This window comes from Oryza brachyantha, chromosome 5, assembly GCF_000231095.2.
Source record: "Oryza brachyantha chromosome 5, ObraRS2, whole genome shotgun sequence".
NCBI classification, from domain to species: Eukaryota; Viridiplantae; Streptophyta; class Magnoliopsida; order Poales; family Poaceae; genus Oryza; species Oryza brachyantha.
Genome location: NC_023167.2, coordinates 16,500,590 through 16,519,106, shown reverse-complemented (window position 1 = coordinate 16,519,106; position 18,517 = coordinate 16,500,590). Strand labels below are relative to the sequence as shown.

The following is an 18,517-nucleotide window of genomic DNA, read 5'->3' as shown; positions in this document are numbered from 1 at the left end:
ACCTATGTTAACGTGTGTCGTGATATATTCATATAATTGAGAATAAGCTGTAGAGATCCATATAGAAGGGGCAGCTGTTTTTTTTTCTAACCGGCCGTTTTTTTCTCATATTATAATATAAAACATGGTACTCCATTTGTTTTAAAATAATTTTATTTTTCACTCATTACACACTTAACAATACAAAACCTAAAAGATTAAAATAACTTTCACTCTATCAAATCTTAGTATAATTATTCCTACTTTATCTATTCCTAATGCATTATCATTTTCTTTCACAAACTCAATACAATAATTTCTTAAAAATAAACTTATTTTATGATAAATTAGAATGGCTACAACGACCTTATTTTGGTAGGTTTTTTTATCATTGTTGAAAAGTATCCTAAGATATAACATTGTTTAGTAAAAAATTTAGTGCGTCGATATACAATGTATCTTAAATACCAAAAATTTTAATATAAAATTTTAGTATCTCAAGATATTTCGGTAAAAAAAACCTATATGTATATGTACGTTGATTGTCACCTCTCGGCAATCAAATTAACAAACATTCAACCGACAACCTAACAGAATCTTGCATCTGCGGCATGGTCTCGAGGTGCAAGCAAAGTAGTTAAAGCAAAAGCTACCAAAGTAAAGCAAAAAAAAAAAGGCTAGAATTAATTCCATGCTTGTGCTTCAAAGCAAGCAGAGAGGAGAATATAATAACGAAGAACTTTGAGCTCTCGGCAGCCCGGCATCGTGTGTGTCTGCTAATTAGCTGCACACAACTGCAGTCCCCAGCAGCAACCACACGTATTATGAGGTGCCGGCTGATCGTGTACCCTCCTGCGGCTCAGGATCAGCACAGGTAATTCGGAGAAACCAAATTATATTAATATCTACACACTTACTTACTCATGTTGCATCCAACGAACCAATCGATGTGTTTAAGTGCGGCACCTTGTAGTCGTAGTCGTCAAACACCAATCTCACATCGTTCGCCATACCATCATCGTCATCGCGGATCACATCATCGTTTGAGTATTTTATCATTTTTGAAAAAGTAACTTAAGGTACCATATTTTTCAGTATAAAAATTGAGTAACTTAGTACATTAACAATGTACTCGAAGGTACCAAAATGTTGTAGTAAAAATTTTTGGTGCCTCAAGTTATTTTTTAACGATGGTAAAAATGTCTACTGACATATATAGATATTTTTTACCATCCTTGAAAAAGTATCTCGTGGTACCATAATTTTTAGCGTAAAAATTTAATACCTTGAGATAATGTACCTTGAGATACCAAAATTTTACACTAATAACTTAAGATACTTCTCGAGAATAGTAAAAGCCCTAACATATATGCATTGGAACAGCTTGGTCACATATGCCCAACAACTATGGAACAATTGGGAGATCCAATTCTTGGTGGTGGTGAGCTTCTCGCTCCAGGTGTTCCTCCTCTTCTCCGCTATCTTCTGGAAGTGCCACTGCTCCAGCGTGCTCAACGTGCTGCTCTGGCTCGCTTACTTGTCAGCAGACTCCGTGGCGGTCTTCATCCTCGGTCGTCTCACGCTCCTAGTGGGTGATGACACGCAACACCAGTCGCTGGTTCTCTTCTGGGCGCCCTTCCTTCTACTCCACCTCGGTGGCCAGGACACCATCACGGCCTTCTCCATGGAGGACTGTGCCTTGTGGAAGAGGCACCTTCTGAACCTTGCCACCCAATTGTCAATGGCCGTCTATGCCATAGGCAAGCAATGGCGAGGAGGCAACAAGCAGCTCGTGGCTTCCACTGTGCTAATGTTCATATCTAGGACAACCAAATATGCTGAGAGAATATTGGCACTCAGGAGAGTCCAATCAAGAGCGCTGGAAACCATTTCTATGGAGTTTCATGTCTCCAGCGCTGATATTCAGTTTAGTACTTACTCAAGACCTTATTACGAAGAACTTGGTTCAATCATTTCACACAAGCAAGAGAAGAACTTTGAGCGTGTCATGGACGCAGCCACCCAGGGCTTCAGGCTAAGTTTGTATTTCTTGATGGACTTAACACCTCCAAGACCTAGCTTCCGGTATAATCTGGGAAAAGATTTGAGTGATCAGACATTAGGCAATATAGGCGACATAGCGTACAAGCTGGCAGAGATCCATCTCTCATTAATCTATGACTACCTGTATACCAAGTTTGGAAGCCTGACGGGTGTGTTCTGCCGCCTCATCACCCTCACCCTAACTTGCACGGCTCTAGCTATGTTTGTTGCATCGATGGAAGCGGATCACAAGCTTGGAGGATTACTCAGTTACCATAATATTAATGGAGCTGACATAACCATATCTTACATATTGCTTGTGGGCGCTATCACATTGGAGATATCATCATTGTTCATATGGCTCATCTCATCTTATTCCCCTTACATGACAATTTCATGGCTACGGGGTGACCTTCCTTGTAGGGAAGAGGGCAACCACAATATTACGGCTCGGCCAGTTAAGCGTCGTCAACAAATTCGAGAACGACGTCGACGCCCTGTGGTGAAGCCCATGTACGTAATAATATTATATAATTCATCCCTATATACATACATACATATACGGGTTTTTTTACCATTTTTGAAAAGTACCCCAAGGTACCAAGAATTTTAATACAATTTTTTGGTATCTCAAAGTACACTATAAAATACTACACATTTTACAAAAAAGGGTGGTACATTAACGTACTTTTTCAAGGATGGTAAAAAAAGCTCTACATACACAGCTTACCTAACTATGGACTTGTTAAAAATCATGAATCTCTGCCCTACAAAATTGGGTACATGCATGCAGAGCCTTGCCTTGTGCAGGTACAGTGTTACACAACATCGTCAGGCATCTCCGTCCAGAAGGCAGAGTGGAGTGGTCAAGGAAGCTACAGCAGTTTAACATGGTGGACTGGTGCTTCCGGGAGAAACAAGCTGGGTGGCTAGAGAGGACAATGCGTTGTGTGGGCATCGAGCGAGCCTGCACCAGCCCTGTTCATGTCTCAGCCGACCTAAAGAAGGTGCTCCTTGACAAAATGCTCCATGTATGGACCACTTCAACTAGCGCAGACGACATGGACCTGGCCAGGTTCCATGGCCGGTGGGCTCAACGCTGGGTGCTGATCGGATTTGACAGACTACAGCGTCATCAAGCAAAAGCGCAGCACAATATTGTGGCTGATGATGATGATCATCAGCAGGACACTATTGTGGCTCCATCTTCTGAAATAATAACCGATGAAGATGAGCAACATCGGGCTGCCCCATCCTCTGAATTTGATGTAGCTAAACGAGCACTTGAGATCAGTGACATCCAAGCTCTGGATTTCGAGTCAAGTGCCTTTCTTTGGCACCTGGTGACTGACATATGCCTAGTGGCCGACGCCGACGCAGACAGTGAATTCAAGACCTCTAGCCAGGAACTGTCAAATTACGTCCTCTACCTTGTCATCAAGTGCAAGGCTATGCTAAGCAGAAATGGGCGCCAAGCTCTTGGTTATAACCGACAACAAATGATGTTGTTCCTTTGGTACGAGAGCGTTGATAGGAAGGGATTCATTCAGAAACTCCATTCTATCCAGTGCGTTGGCTCGCCGTCCAATGTGTTTGTTCAGGCTCACCGCGTCTCCTTGGAGTTACTCAAGATGGAGACAGCAGCTCACCGATGGGAGCTAATCGCCACGGTTTGGGTGGAGATGCTTTGCTACATTGCGCACAATTGTGGGGCCGGGTTCCACGCTAAGCAACTATCCATTGGTGGGGAGTTTGTCACTCATGTCAAGATCCTCCTCTTTATTCTTAGTTTTCCTTTCTAAACATAAATAGTTTGTCTCGCCGACTAAAATACATGTTATGTCTGTTACTTGACTGAAATTGCCATTGGCCAATGTATTTCTAGGAACTATCTTTCTCCCTTTCATGTATCATCTGTATTAATTTATTGGGCCTCTAAGTACCAAAAATTAAGCTCAAGATATTACAAGTTTGAGGAATTTTATAGTACTTGAGGAGGTACTAGGAGGAGGTACCAGGGCTGCATTCGTCCCTTCATGTTAGATAACTTATCTCCCTCGTTTTTCGCGCACACGCTTCCCGAACTGCTAAACGGTGTGTTTTTTACAAAAATTTTCTATAGAAAAGTTGTTTTAAAAAAATCATATTAATCTATTTTATATTTTTTAATAATTAATAATTAATTAATCATATACTAATCTATTACTACGTTTTTCGCGCGGTTGTCTTACCAACGTTTCAAACCAACGCGGCCTAGTACTAGGAAATACCAAGTAAATCTAACCGTTGATTCGTACCGTCGATTCGTTAGGAGTATGATTGGAAGAAAAAAATTAAATGGAGCCCTCACACAGCCACACGCCATGGCTGCTGGAGATGTGGCCGGACTGGTAGCCGCCGGAGTCGAGGAGCATGTAGCACGTCTCAGCGCCGTTTGGCCGGAGCACGAAGCGGTAGAGAAACGAGTTGAACGGGACGAACGTGAAGCAGCCGTTGAACTTAGTGCCCTCCACAGGATGCCGACGAAGGTGTCCGCCGGGTGGTCGAAGCTCTGCCACATCGCGTCCGCCGTCGTCGCGCCCAGGCGTACGGCTGCCGCGCCGCCACCGTCGTCGCGCCCAGGTGGACGCCCGTCGCGCCGCCACCACATATCGTCTAGGCGGACGGCCGTCGCGCCGCCGTCGTCGTCGCGCCCAGGCGGACAGCCGCGGCCGCCGGGCCGCCGCCGTCGTCGCGCCCAGGCGGACAGCCGCGGCCGCCGCGCCGCCGCCGGCGGACCTCTCTCCCCTCCCGTCTTCTCTCCCAGGTGGCGGCGGCCACAGAGAAGCCGAGCGAGCAGGCGCTTGACATGATGGCGAAATTCCCTTTTTACCCTCCCAATCCTAATTACCACGTAGGGACTCCTCACGGTACCGACAGGTACATGTTAATCTGAGCCATTGTATCGAACACAATCAACGGCTATAATTTTGTACATCTTGATACTTGATTCTTGGTACTGTCTCAAATACTATAAAATTTCTCTACATGTTTATTTAGCTGGTGTCCAAGTGCTTCAGGTGATCATACATGCTAGCTCAAAATACTCTAGGGAAATTTTCTTCCACGGTACACAGGTGATTCGTTGGTTTCAAGGAGAGAAAATGCTAGTGCAATCATTTTTCATTCTTTTCCGTTTCGGTCTCACTGATCTTTGTAAGCTCGAAATCAATAATTCAGCAACAGCTCAGAACTATTAATTAACCAAACAATCTGAGGCAACAGCACCAGCTAATTAATTAACAAGGAGGATTCAGTACGGCAGTACGTACCTGCCATGAAGACAACTCATCATTACTGGAGACGCAGACATGAAAACCGCATCCAGTTAAACACCAGCAAAATAAACCTTTATTAATTTGCATTCCATGTCCAGCCTGCGCAATAACAGCCAAATATCCTATCAAAGAATCAAAACTGAAATTTAAACAGCCTTGTTGATCACGCTTATATATACTTCCTGCTACGTTCATTTCGTAATATAAAACTTTACGGTACAACCATTTATATAATATATATATATAGATATAACTAAAATATCTTATAATATGTATAATATAAATCGGAAAGAACACTCCACGGGCGGGATGCTCTCAGCGGCTGACGGGCCAGCGCCGGCGCCGGCGTCCGGAGCAACCTCCGCCACCGCTCCGGCCATCGCCGTCGCCTCCTCTCTCGTCGTGGTTTTCGCCGTGGTTTTTGTCCTGGTTGTAATTTGGAATTTTTTTTAGGTGTATGTACATGGATACACATCGATAATTCAATATATTTTTATGTGACAGTATGGGGGCTATGGGAAATTTAAATCTGACGAAAAAACATGTAACTTCATGTGCTTTATAGGCATTTAATATTTGTTATGCCGCTAATTAGAAAGACTAAGAGCATCCTAGCAGCTAACCTATCTCATCCTCCATTCTAGAAATAAATAATGAACAGTAAAAGTTAAGCTCCAACGAAACATCTATGCTATCATCTATTTTTGGATATCATCCATATTAGAAGAGAGAAACTACGTATTTGGATACTCTTTCTCCATTTCTCTAAAGAGGTTGGAGGATATCGTATATAGATGATCTGCTGGAATACAGAGAGATATGAAGGATAAAATTGGTATATGATCATCTAAATGAAGATATAGATGACCAAATTTAGATAAGCTGCTGGTATGCTCTAAGTAGTCATCTAGTGTTTTAGTGATGTTTTTCCTATTAAAAAAGCTGAAGCGTAACCTAGGTGTAGTGATATGCTATTATGCACTTTGAGAGTGTGATATGCTATTATGCTTGACCATTTGAACTCCTTGAGTACATATCCATGTGGTACTTATTGACAATTGGCAAGCGTGTCTCTTTCTTCGTTTTTATGAACAAGTATATATAAGAGTTAGGCATGTCAAGATCGGCGCACATGGAGCAAAATTCAGAATTATCAAATTGTCCCCTGCAACCTTTGATAGGATATGAGATATTAGGACTTATCGTTTTGCTTATGTTTATATTTATAAGTCAAATTTTGATTTTTCAACCTTAGATTTGAAGCTGATTTTAAGAATTTTTTCGTCGTGGTTTATTTCTCACACTTGCTTTCAAATCACGAAGGACACGTATATAAAAGTTTTATTCTCAACCCGTTTTTCATTTGTAAATATGTTGTTTAGTGAAACGATGACCCTGGCTGAGATATTGAGATCAGGATCTTATTTTCGGTTCTTTCATCAATCCTGAAAGTTTGAACACATTACAAAATGGTCAATCAAATTAATCCGCCTGCAATTTCTAGCTCTTCCTTTTATACCCAGGTTGTCGATTGCTCCAGAAACATAAGCAGCAGACCAGCAGTAATCCGTGGAAATCCAATATAAACAAATCAATTGCATTTATATATGTACTTACTCGACAAAAATTTACATAAACCATGAACAGGTAAAAAAACACAAAAAGTAACCATACATATCATCAACAAAACAGAAAAAAAAAAAAGAACAACAGAGCAGGGCGTGCCATGGCATTGGAGCTTAGAAGAGGTATCCACAGACAAGCGCGGCCAGCGACGCGGCGGCGACGGCCGGCGCAGCCGTCGCTGACGCGCTGGACGTCGGCGCAGGGGCCGGCGCGTCGGCGGCGGACGCCGTGCCAACGAGCGACGACGCCACCACGGCGGCGGCCGCTGCCACGGCGAGGATCCTGAGCTTCAGTGTCGCCGCCATTGATTCGCTTCCTAGCTTAGCTTCTTGGCCGAATGGTCTGCAGCACTTAGCAAGAAGAACACTACTTGCAATGCATGCAAATCTGGTGTGCTTGTGTTGAGAAGACGAGATCACTGGAGGCTATTATATATAATGCAAGGGAGATCCAGTAGGTAGGAGAGATTAGCTAAGCAAAGCCTTGGAAAGAAAGGCTTCTTGCTGGAACCCTTCTGGCCTTGATTGGATTGGTTGATTCTTTGATTGCTTTGCTGGTGTGTTTGGGGGGTGGCTTAAAATATGGGGGAGAAGTTGGCCACACATCCACTGAGCTAGCTAGCTTAGCTGTGGTCTGGTCTCTCCATTTGTACACTGCTTGCATGTGCTGCGCAATTAGCTGGGTTGTCTTCTCACTGGAGGTTTAATTGGACAGCCATGATAAAATAGTGTGCATGTTGACAGCTTGTTAGTAGTGCTAGGCTACCAGGCAGCAGTCACATTTATCATGCTCGGCCACACATCTGTACTGGAGTACTTCCGTAAGACGTTTTAGCAATTTATCTTTTAATTAAGGTATATTATTTGTATTTATCGGTACTTATATAAACCTAGATAATATCAAAAAGTTTTATATTATGAAGCGAGGATAGTAATTAAAACCAAAGTCATCCGTCCTCTTTCTCATGTTACGTCGCGCAAAAACCATCTTTTTCATAAAAATTAGAAAAAAGAAGTTGTTTCTTTTAAAAAAATATTTATTTTCTATGTACACATGTGCAATCCATCATTAGTGGTATGGGTTGCAATGCATACATATATTACTAGTAAATCAATCCAAGATGTTAGGAAAAAAATATTTGTTCTAGGAATAGTTAGGGTAATTGCTGGGCTCAGGTGTGTTAAGCTTAAGAGAGAGCCAGGCCGTCCCACGCAGTCAGGCTATGAGGCCAAGTCGATGGGAGATGAAGCAGAGGTGCTCATGGCTAATGGGCTGCGACGACGAGACGGCCCAATAAAAGTGGCCCAACAGAATATTCGGCCGAAAGCAACGGTGCAAGTGTGCACCGGTGGTCTCTTTTGTCTGGAAATCTCTGCGAAGATTTTTGGCGTCCACGTCCTGAAGGAAAAGGAGACCGTGACGTGGACACTTGACAGCACAGCCACAGGGGCATCACAGAAAGGGGAAAAATACAAACAACAGGATACATACACGGAGCTGTTGATACCTGTATAAATCGGCCGGTGCGTCTGGTCAGCTGCTAGCTCGGTATTTTGCCCCTGGTAATACTGGCAGCCGGTGGACAAAGGCTCCTCTTTTAACTCATGTCTATGTTTATGAGCTAAAATTTTAGTTTAAGTTAATTTTAAGATTTTTTTCTTTATAATTTATTTTTGCTTGTTTTTACATTTAAATTGGTAAGAACTAGTGTATAAAAATTTTATCTATAAATTATGTTTTACTACATCCATCCTAAAATAAGGTCATTTTTAGACATTCTGTTTTATCTCAAAATAAGTTTATTTGTTAAGTAATTGTTGTATTGGAGATTGAAAGTAAGAAATAAATGCATTAAAAATATATAAAGTATGAGATAATTGTATAGAGATTTGATAAAGTGAAAGGTATTTTATTTTTATTTACTGTTTGTATTACTGGCTATGATGAGTGAAAAATATAATTATTTTGAGACAGGTGAAATAATTGTTAATAAGGTTAAAGATGAGGTTGGAAATTGTTAGCCGATGCGATAGAAACGAAAGCTGCCATTAGGCAGATCCAAGAGGCACTCTCAATCGGAGCAAAAGTAGGAGCGGGCAAGTAGCCATAACATTCAGCCCCACAGACAATCTCCGATACCATTTTCTGACCTCACCTCATGCGGCCGGGAGGCGGCTGCGAAACGAGAGGGAGGGGGAATCGAGCTTTTCCGCTGCCGAAAAAGACGTCCAGGTTCAACGCACCCACACATACTCCCGCATCTCATCCTCCTGGCCGCCTCGTTCATGAGCCCAGGCACCACTTGGCATCCACCCCTAGAGCCACTGCCACGTGGGGCCAATCACAGTAGGGCCCACCTGTCAGTACGACATGGTCGTCAGCGGTGATGCGCCCCCGCCACTGCCGTTCCCGTCTTCCCCTTCCTCCCCTCTCGATCCATCCAACCCCACCTGCACCGCGCCCATACGCCCGCGGCTCGACGCTGTGTGACTGACTGGTGGGGCCCACCGGCGGACGCGTGGGGGGCCAGCTGGGGTGGTGCGCCGTGGACTGCGCGCACGCCGTACACCATAAAGCCTCCCCTCCTCTCCCCGTCCCCTCGACCGTGCGAAGCGCCCGTATCTCACTCGCTTCGTCTCTCGTCACTGACTGACCCCTTCCTCCCCGGAGAAAACCCCTTCGGTTCAGGCGATGTCGGCGGCGGTGCGGGGCGCGGAGTTCCACGGGTTCCGGGGCGGAGCGGCGGAGCGGCTCCCGAGGTCGCGGATGCTCGGGAGGCCGCTCCGGGTGGCGCCGGCCCCCGCTGGCGGCGGCGGCGGTCCGTCGTCGGCCAGCGTGCGCGCCGTCTCAGCGGTGAGTGTCCTTCCGTGCCTGCCGCTGTTCTCTGCTGTGATGGTTTTCTCGTCTCGCGGGGAGAGATTTTGGGTTTTGCTCGCATCCTGGAAGAATCGGGAGCAGTTTTGTTTCCCCTCCCTGCGGTGGGGTTTAGCTGATCGTGTATTATTCATCAAAAGTGTGGTCCCCTGTTGAGAATGGTGTGGTGCAATGCGTTTTGAAACTCCGGGTGATTCACCCCGTGTTAATTCACCGGTTTGGTGAATTTGTCCAGGCGGTGTTGCATCAACTGTGAGCTGATACTGCAATATGCTACAGTAATGAAATAGTATTAGTAGTCAATGGATAAAGAGGCAGCTTATGTTCAAACCAGTCTCACTAGTAGTGTTGTTACCTTAAATAATGGGCCGCCATAGGTAGCAAAGATTCCATTTGTAGACACTAATAAACTGATAGCAATTGTTTTGTCGTATTCATTTACCTCTTGAGTGTTGGTGGTATTGTACTGATTTTCATTTGATAGAAAATATCATGCAAGGATCTTAGGATACACTAGTGAAGTGGTCCTGGTTGCTCATGTTCTGAACCCTTGCATTGTGCCTGCAGCCACTCAAGAAGGATGTGGCTGAGGTTAAGAGGAGCAAGGTTGAGATAATCAAGGAGAAGAGCAATTTTCTGCGGTACCCTTTGAATGAGGAACTGGTCTCAGAGGCTCCGAATATTAATGACAGTGCTGTCCAGCTTATTAAATTTCACGGAAGCTATCAGCAGACGGACCGTGATGTTCGTGGGCAGAAGAATTACTCGTTTATGCTCCGAACAAAGAATCCTTGTGGAAAAGTTCCAAACCAGCTTTACTTGGCTATGGATACACTAGCTGATGAGTTTGGCATTGGAACACTCCGATTGACGACCAGACAAACATTTCAGCTGCATGGCGTTCTTAAGAAGAACTTGAAGACTGTCATTAGCATTGTCATAAAGAATATGGGTTCATCATTAGGTGCCTGTGGAGATCTCAACAGAAATGTGCTTGCACCTGCGGCACCTTATGTCAGGAAGGATATTCTTTTTGCTCAAGAAACAGCAGAGAATATCGCCGCACTTCTTACACCACAATCTGGGGCTTATTATGACCTGTGGGTAGATGGAGAAAAGATAATGTCGTCTGAAGAACCTCCTGAGGTCACGAAAGCTCGCAATGACAACACACACGGAACAAATTTCCCTGATTCCCCTGAACCAATCTATGGCACACAGTATCTGCCCAGAAAGTTCAAGATTGCAGTCACTGCTGCTGGAGATAACTCTGTTGATATTCTGACCAATGACATCGGTGTTGTTGTTGTTACAGACAGTGAAGGAGAGCCTGTTGGCTTCAACATTTATGTATGTATTAACAAAATACCTCTATTGATATGTTTTAGCAACTCTTAATGGTAGATTTCTTATTTAATTCTATATGCACCTTCCTTTTCAGGTTGGAGGTGGTATGGGTAGGACACACCGAGTGGAAACTACATTCCCCCGATTGGCTGATCCACTGGGTTATGTTCCTAAGGAAGATATATTGTATGCTATAAAAGCAATAGTCGTCACACAGAGGGAAAATGGGAGAAGGGATGATCGCCGGTATAGCAGGATGAAGTATCTGATTGATAGCTGGGGAATTGACAAGTTTCGGGCTGAAGTCGAAAAATATTATGGAAAGAAGTTTGAAGATTCCCGCCCTTTGCCTGAGTGGCAGTTCAACAGCTACCTAGGCTGGCAGGAACAGGTAAAAAATACTTGCTACATTATCTTTGAAAAGTAGTGTTGTTTTGGAAGGATCCCTACTAATACTTAAGCAGTTTTTTTTCATTTATAGATTATTATTTTAGCAAAAAAAAATTTCATCAATACATTATAATTTTATATGTGTTTACTCCTCTGGATACAACTTCCACGTCACATACTCACATATTTCTCTAGTCTGTCACACTCCAGTCAGCATAAGACCATTTGATCAATCTGGTTTTGTGTAGACTTATTCATTAACAATCTCTGTACATAAAATCCTTATTGCGAACTTACATTCTTTTTCATTATTTACATATTACAGGGTGATGGAAAATTGTTCTACGGAGTGCATGTTGATAATGGTCGTGTTGGAGGGGAAGCAAAGAAAACTCTACGAGCAATAATTGAGAAGTACAATTTGGATGTTAGCATTACTCCAAACCAGAATCTTATCCTATGTGGGATTGATCAAGCATGGAAAGATCCCATCACAGCAGCTCTTGCTCAGTCTGGTCTTTTGGTAAGATTTCCGTTGCCTATTTCACATCCCTGGCCTGTAATATTGAAATATATTGCTCTGAGTTACTTCCCTGTAATATTAAATCCTTGTAAGTTATTTTTGTTGAAGTTTATGTTTCCAGTTGTTTAACTTTTTATTATTGTGTCTCCTCATTGTTACTAATTTCCTGTATGCTGATGAATTTCTTATGTTGAAATTCAAAGATGCTGAAAGCGGACAGCAACTCTTTATTACTATTATTATTTATTCTCAAGGGAAGTTTGACTTTTAAGCAAGGCGGTTTGCTTTGTGGAAATATTTTAATGAAATTAGCATTCATGTATGTAGGAACCAAAGGATGTTGATCCCCTGAATATTACTTCCATGGCGTGTCCTGCCTTACCACTGTGCCCTCTAGCTCAAACAGAAGCCGAACGAGGGATTCTACCTATTCTTAAACGAATTAGAGCAGTTTTTGACAAGGTAGTGTCTGTTGTCTTGTTACAAAATATGAGCATTGTGTATATTGTATCCATGTTACCTGACATGTTGTCTGATTAATAGGTTGGCATCAAGGGTCACGAGTCAGTAGTCGTGAGGATAACTGGCTGCCCTAATGGATGTGCTAGACCATATATGGCAGAGGTTGGGTTTGTTGGTGATGGTCCAAACAGTTACCAGGTATAGGAGATATAAAAAATATTTTCATTTAGGCTATGTCTGCTTAGCTTCATTTTCTTTTAGTTTGTTTCTGTCATTACATTCTGTTCTTCATTCAACTTTTCTTTTGTGACCACAGATATGGCTTGGAGGAACACCAAACCAGAGTACACTAGCTGAAACATTTATGAATAAGGTGAAGCTTCAAGACATTGAGAAGGTTTTGGAACCATTGTTTTCCTATTGGAACAGTGCACGTCAGGAAGGTGAATCTTTTGGTAGCTTCACACGCCGAACGGTGAGTGTTCTTTCTGCAAGTACTTCTGCTGTTACTGATTTTCGAGATGAATCGTTTGGAACTTGTAGAATGAACACTCAATAGTTTCCAAAAGATATATTGTTCCTGCCCCCATTCAGTCTTCTTGTGCTCCTATTTACTAATAAAATGAACAAGATGGTTCCTTTCCTTCTGATAGTGTTAATCTGACCAACATAGGACACTGAATCAAAATTTTCTGTCACATTGCACCTACTAGGAAAATTTTAAGACAAACAGCAAACATTTTGTTAGGTGTTAGTAATGGCCTCATTAGCCATTATGGATTACTTATCATATTTTTATTACTCAGCATGTAGTATAAAACTGAGTCATATGTTAATTGATCATTTGATCTACTAGGGGTAGAGGTGAGGCTGAGATGAACTTGTCCAGTCTCCACTAAACGCGAATTGCAGTAGCTGAATATAGTATAGGTGTTGCTTTTCAGCAAATTGTGCCCTATCTCATCCATCTTTTCCATAAAATCAGGGATTTGACAAATTGAAAGAGGTAGTGAACAAGTGGGGAGAGTCAGCATCGGCCGCATGATGGCCTGCTTTTGCTGGACAAGTTGAGGACAATTCTGATCACGTGTCAATGTAATCGTCAATTTCTCTCCACACGACGACAACATAATCAAAGCAGGAGATAATTTTGTCAATTTCGTTGACAAGTAGAAGACGATGATGACTCGGGTCTGGAACTGCTCCTTACGTTCGTTGAGATGAGTGATCAATTTTTTTGTGTACTCTGTCTGAAAAAAAAAACGTGCTTCTGAGAAAAAAGAAACTTCTCTGGCGGTTAATTTTGGAATAAAATGCTTGAAAATGTACTGAATAAAATTTTCCATGGTAGTATTGTTCTCCCTCATTCTTTTTTGAGATTGGGCCTTTCGTTTCTTGAGTTCGTTGGTGGGCTGCTTCTACACGAGATGAAACAAGGCACTAGGCCATGCTCGTACGAGAGTTGCGTCAGAGATCGTATCGATCACTGCGTGAAGAGGCCCATAGTGTCTCTCTGGGCTCTCATTTCCACTCCACACCACTGGAAGGCTGGAACATGCAATGCTGAAAGCCTGAGAACGCACTACCAGTACTAGTGCTATAGTGCTAGAACATGTAAAAAAACTGTGCTGTATCCCAAAACCGAAATGCATGGAGGGAAGCGTATCATCAGCCCCATCTTTTTATTTCTGTTTAGAGTAAATTTCATATTAGGCCACATATTGTGACCAAAGTTTTACATTGGACTAGAGCTAATCCAATGTTTTCACTTAACACCACATAATCTTTCCCTTGTTGGCAGTTTGGACTAGGGTTAAGGAAATGGCATGTCTGAGAGAAAAGCTAGTTAAGCCCATCATCATCCTGTGGCTGTGTATCAATATAAATATCTGAAGAATCGTATGACGTTTTCTTACCTCATCGTGGAACATAATTTTTTTTGTTAACAATTTACACAAATCAGAAATAATGTGTATGTGCTCATTCAAAAGGTTAAAGTTGGTCCGCATCAAAGAGGAAAATGAGTAGAAGAACAATATAAATAAAACTAGTGATTAAATACCCCTCATGCTAAAAAGATGAAGAAAAAGCATACATCATCTGTTTTTTTTCTAAAATACATCACTCCTACGAAATTCACTCATTTCTTTCTTGGTGTGCTAAACCCCTAGTCCAAACTAGAAACTAGTGCAAAGATATGTGTTGTTATGTGAAAAGATTGTTATAACCCTAGTCTAGTGTGAAACTTTGGCTAAAATATGTGGTCCAAAATGAAATTTACTCTTCTGTTTATGTTTATAAGTTAAAATATATACTTGAAATTTTAAATTTGAAGTTGGATTTAGAATTTTTTTTATCTATGATTTATTTTTCAATCTTGTTTTGATCGCTAATAATATACATATAAAAACTTTATTAATAAATTAGTACTCATGAAAGCTGCAGCACACGGGGTGGGGAAAAGGCCGAGCCTGGCGAGCTCCACCTCCACGTCACACACACACTACCACACCACACTGTCACACTGTGCGTGCCGTGCCCGCGCGTCGGCACGCGAGTGCCCTTTTCTGCCCCCCTGCTGCCTGCGTCGGGGAGCGAGCGGCTGATGAGACCGAGAGAAGCTGCGCAGCCAGCAGGACCGCAGCGAGCGAGTGGACGCAGATCTCGCAGACGACGCCTCTGCGGGTCTCTGCGTCACGCCGCCCGGCCGCAGCATCGGGCCTGACGCCTCGCGTGCGCGCACACAACACACGGCCACGGGCGCCCGGCTCCCCCAACTCCGCATTTTGTACGCCGCGCGCACGGCGTACGTAGTCGGTCGTGTGCTAGCCGTCACCGCCTGCCGCTGCGGCGTCGCGGGTTTATTGCAAAGGAGAGCGCCATTTCACCGGCCCCCGGCCGCGGGCGAAGACGCCGCACCGCACGGACGCCACGGCGCATGCCGCTGGTCCGCTGGACCTCTCGTAGCACTGCCGGTGGACTTTTGTATGCTGATGTTTATGCGCGACCTAATAATACATCGAAGTCGAATCTCGTTTGGGATGGATATGGAAACTATAACCAACACTGCTGCAATCCTGCAAGTGCAGCACCAGGTCCCGTTTGATTAATTATTGATAGTACACGCCACTACTGCTTATAGTGCTATCAACCAGGTACACAACAGATATTTTTTATTACCTTCATCCTGAAATAATATTATTTTTTAGTTTTTTATATAATATTTTAACTTTTCGTCTTATTTAAAAAAATTTTATGATTAATATTTTTTCTTACTAGATGATATTTATGCGTGACTAATTTTTTGAAGTTTTTTAATAAATTTTTCAAATAAGACGAATAGTCAAACGTTAGGCACGAAAAAACGAAAAATAAAATTATTATGGGACGGAGGCAGTGGAAGACAGTTTGTCTTATTTTAGCTATAGCTTTTTTATTGATTTGTGTGTATATGTTATATACATAACATATATTAGGCCTTGTTTAGATTACAATTTTTTTTGCAAAAAACTCATATCAAGTTTTTGGACACATATTTAAAGTATTAAACATAGTCTAATTATAAAGCAAATTTCAGATTTCGCTAAAAAACTGCGAGGCAATCTTTTGAGCCTAATTAATCCGTCATTAGCACATGTTGGTTATTGCAGCACTTATGGCTAATCATGTCCTAATTAGGTTCAAAAGATTCGTCTCATGATTTCTCCCATAACTATGTAATTAGTTTTACTGTTCACGTATATTTAATACTTTATTTAGGTGTCTAAAAATTCGATGTGATGTTTTTGGAAAAAAATTTTAAGATGGCCTTACTGTTAAACGATGTTAAATGGTATGTTTTGATTGATAGGTATAATATATATGTTAATCGTACCATATTTTTAAAGTAGATTTAACTTGGTATTTTTATCAAATACATGATATTTTATATAAAAAAAAAAGGTACCCATACTCCTCCGCTACCGCACTACATCTACAGGCACATTTGCTCTGTCTTTCAGACGAACATGGGTACATACATGCCTCTGACTTTCAGTGGAACTTGAGTAGCTGATATATATAGGTCTAACCGTTTATAGAGCCACATGTCAGCCATCAAGATTAAAGTTAGAGGACCTCGTTTCCTACATCTGCATGTAACACTGAATTGAATACTAGTTCAGTTCCATGATAATGTTATTTTTTTATTTCTGTACCAAATGCTTTGATCATTCGCCTTATTTAAAAAATATTAATCGTTAAAAATTTTAAATAAGACGAAAAGTCAAAAAATATATCTAAAAACTAAAAATAACTTTATTTTGGGACTGGAGGTTTAGGTTCCTTCCAACTACAAAGTTCATTCAACATGCAGGCACGATTTTATGCATTGCATCGGCAATTCAGTTCCACAGGACATGTCACAGCGACTTAACTGCTGCCTTTGTCATCGAACATGTACATACACTATGCAAGGATTCATTCAATGAATGCCCCAAGTGCACACAGCGTTTGATGGACCATGGAAGAAGAAGGAAACCAAAATGGAGGGCCATGGATGCCATCAAACACAAGCAGTGGCTTTAGCCTTCAATGTTGCACAAGATCATACAGAAGCACATCTCATCCAGTACACCCAAGACCACCACAACAGCAGCACATCCAGGCCATCCAATCTGTATCGGACGGCACTGCTAATATAAAGCTGGGATTGGTTTCTTCCCGGGGATAAAAAAAAATCCATCACCAGAGACGAAATTAATTACCAGCGTGATCTCACGGTATTATCAAGAACACCTCCTAAGCTTAATTACTCCTAATTAGCACTGGAGTGATTAATTACTGACTGAATGGGATTAGTAGTGCTACAGGAATATGAAGCACTCCATTGCGACCGACGGGTTGTCAAGCGACTCCTTCCCGTCGCCGTCGCCGGCGGCGGCGGCGGAGGAACCGGCCTCCTGTGCGCTTGCCTGCGGTGGCAGTGGAGGTGGAGGCAGAGGAGGCCCGCGCGATTGCGTGGTGGTCGTCGACGACGCCGGCGAGTGCTGCTGCGGGGGTGTGTCCTGCGCGCGACGTGGCGAGGCGCGGCCGCACGGCTTCGGGGGGACGGGTGGCTTCCGCTGGGGGCACGACGCGGCACCGGTGGCGGAGGCGGCGGCGCGGCGCGGGTCCGGTGGCCGTTTCGCGGCAGGTGACGGGGACCTCCGGCCGGGCCGGTCACCGGGCTCGCGCCGCGGCGGAGGCGGCGGCGAGGGAGACGCGCGGCCTCCTCCAGGGCGACCGGCGCCTGGAGCCGCAGGAGGTCGGTCGCGCCTGGCGCGCCCGAGCTCGCCGGACACGACCGCCCTCTTCCTCGCCGGCTTCCCCGGGGACCGCTCGGGTCCCGTAGCCGTCGTCGCCACCGACGACTCGGACGCCGCCTCCGACTTCTCGCTGGTGGCACGCTCCGCCCCGACCGCCCTACGGGCCCGACTCCCATCCCTCGCCCTACCTCCGCCGCCGCCGCCCTTCCCCCTCGGCACCTTCTCCCCTCCACCCCGCTCCACCGACGGCGCCACAGCCCCATCCACTCTCCTCAGCCTCTGCCTCGGCCTCGCCCTGGCGCTGGCTGTCGGTGTCTCCGACAGCACCTCCTTAACCTTCTCCTCCTCCGTCGGCGGCGGGTCGCGAGCCTCCACCCGCCGCCGTGGAGCTTCTACCTCTCCTCCCGCCGCCGCCGCCGCACCATGCAGCAGCTCGTCGCGCTTCTTGCTGACGCAGCAGCCCATTCTCCGTCCGAGCTCCCTAGCTTCCCTCCTCGCTCCAGTTCTTGCTCAGCTCCAGCTCCAGCCTACAACGCCATTTCCCGCGCGAGCTGGTGGCGAGGGAAACGAGACGAGAGGAGACGAGAGCGTCAGTGGAGAGGGTAAGTGTGACGGACGGACAATGGCATGGGGTTTCCCTCCGTTGTGCTTTGATTTGTGTGAGGAGGAGG

General features: G+C 44.0%; 3 protein-coding genes across 3 annotated transcripts; 2 read left to right on the top strand and 1 right to left on the bottom strand.

Annotated features, from left to right (window-relative positions):
• The first annotated feature begins 803 nt into the window (after window positions 1-803).
• On the top strand, window positions 804-3,839 carry LOC102716220. Its single transcript, XM_040524383.1, has 3 exons — window positions 804-853; window positions 1,363-2,407; window positions 2,847-3,839. The coding sequence occupies exons 1-3, from the start codon at window positions 804-806 to the stop codon at window positions 3,822-3,824; spliced, it is 2,073 nt and encodes a 690-aa protein (XP_040380317.1). The 3' UTR covers window positions 3,825-3,839.
• Window positions 3,840-9,588: 5,749 nt separating this feature from the next.
• On the top strand, window positions 9,589-13,946 carry LOC102719865 (sulfite reductase [ferredoxin], chloroplastic). Its single transcript, XM_006654548.3, has 8 exons — window positions 9,589-9,818; window positions 10,407-11,189; window positions 11,281-11,577; window positions 11,902-12,099; window positions 12,427-12,561; window positions 12,643-12,759; window positions 12,878-13,036; window positions 13,547-13,946. Exons 1-8 carry the CDS (start codon window positions 9,657-9,659, stop codon window positions 13,604-13,606), a joined length of 1,911 nt encoding a protein of 636 aa, XP_006654611.3. The 5' UTR covers window positions 9,589-9,656; the 3' UTR covers window positions 13,607-13,946.
• A 2,971-nt stretch (window positions 13,947-16,917) lies between these two features.
• On the bottom strand, window positions 16,918-18,517 carry LOC121054516 (serine/arginine repetitive matrix protein 1-like). The gene has a single exon (XM_040524488.1). The coding sequence runs from the start codon at window positions 18,309-18,311 to the stop codon at window positions 17,406-17,408; it is 906 nt and encodes a 301-aa protein (XP_040380422.1). The 5' UTR covers window positions 18,312-18,517; the 3' UTR covers window positions 16,918-17,405.

Bases quoted from the DNA above. Each gene is read 5' to 3' on its own strand.
- LOC121054516 (XM_040524488.1), bottom strand. From the start codon at position 18,311: ATGGGCTGCTGCGTCAGCAAGAAGCGCGACGAGCTGCTGCATGGTGCG.
- LOC102716220 (XM_040524383.1), top strand. From the start codon at position 804: ATGAGGTGCCGGCTGATCGTGTACCCTCCTGCGGCTCAGGATCAGCAC. The intron at 854-1,362 runs GTAATTCGGAGA...GCATTGGAACAG, and splicing joins GCGGCTCAGGATCAGCACAG to CTTGGTCACATATGCCCAAC. The intron at 2,408-2,846 runs ATGACAATTTCA...ACAGTGTTACAC, and splicing joins TCTCATCTTATTCCCCTTAC to AACATCGTCAGGCATCTCCG.
- LOC102719865 (XM_006654548.3), top strand. From the start codon at position 9,657: ATGTCGGCGGCGGTGCGGGGCGCGGAGTTCCACGGGTTCCGGGGCGGA. The intron at 11,578-11,901 runs GTAAAAAATACT...TACATATTACAG, and splicing joins ACCTAGGCTGGCAGGAACAG to GGTGATGGAAAATTGTTCTA. The intron at 13,037-13,546 runs GTGAGTGTTCTT...CCATAAAATCAG, and splicing joins GTAGCTTCACACGCCGAACG to GGATTTGACAAATTGAAAGA.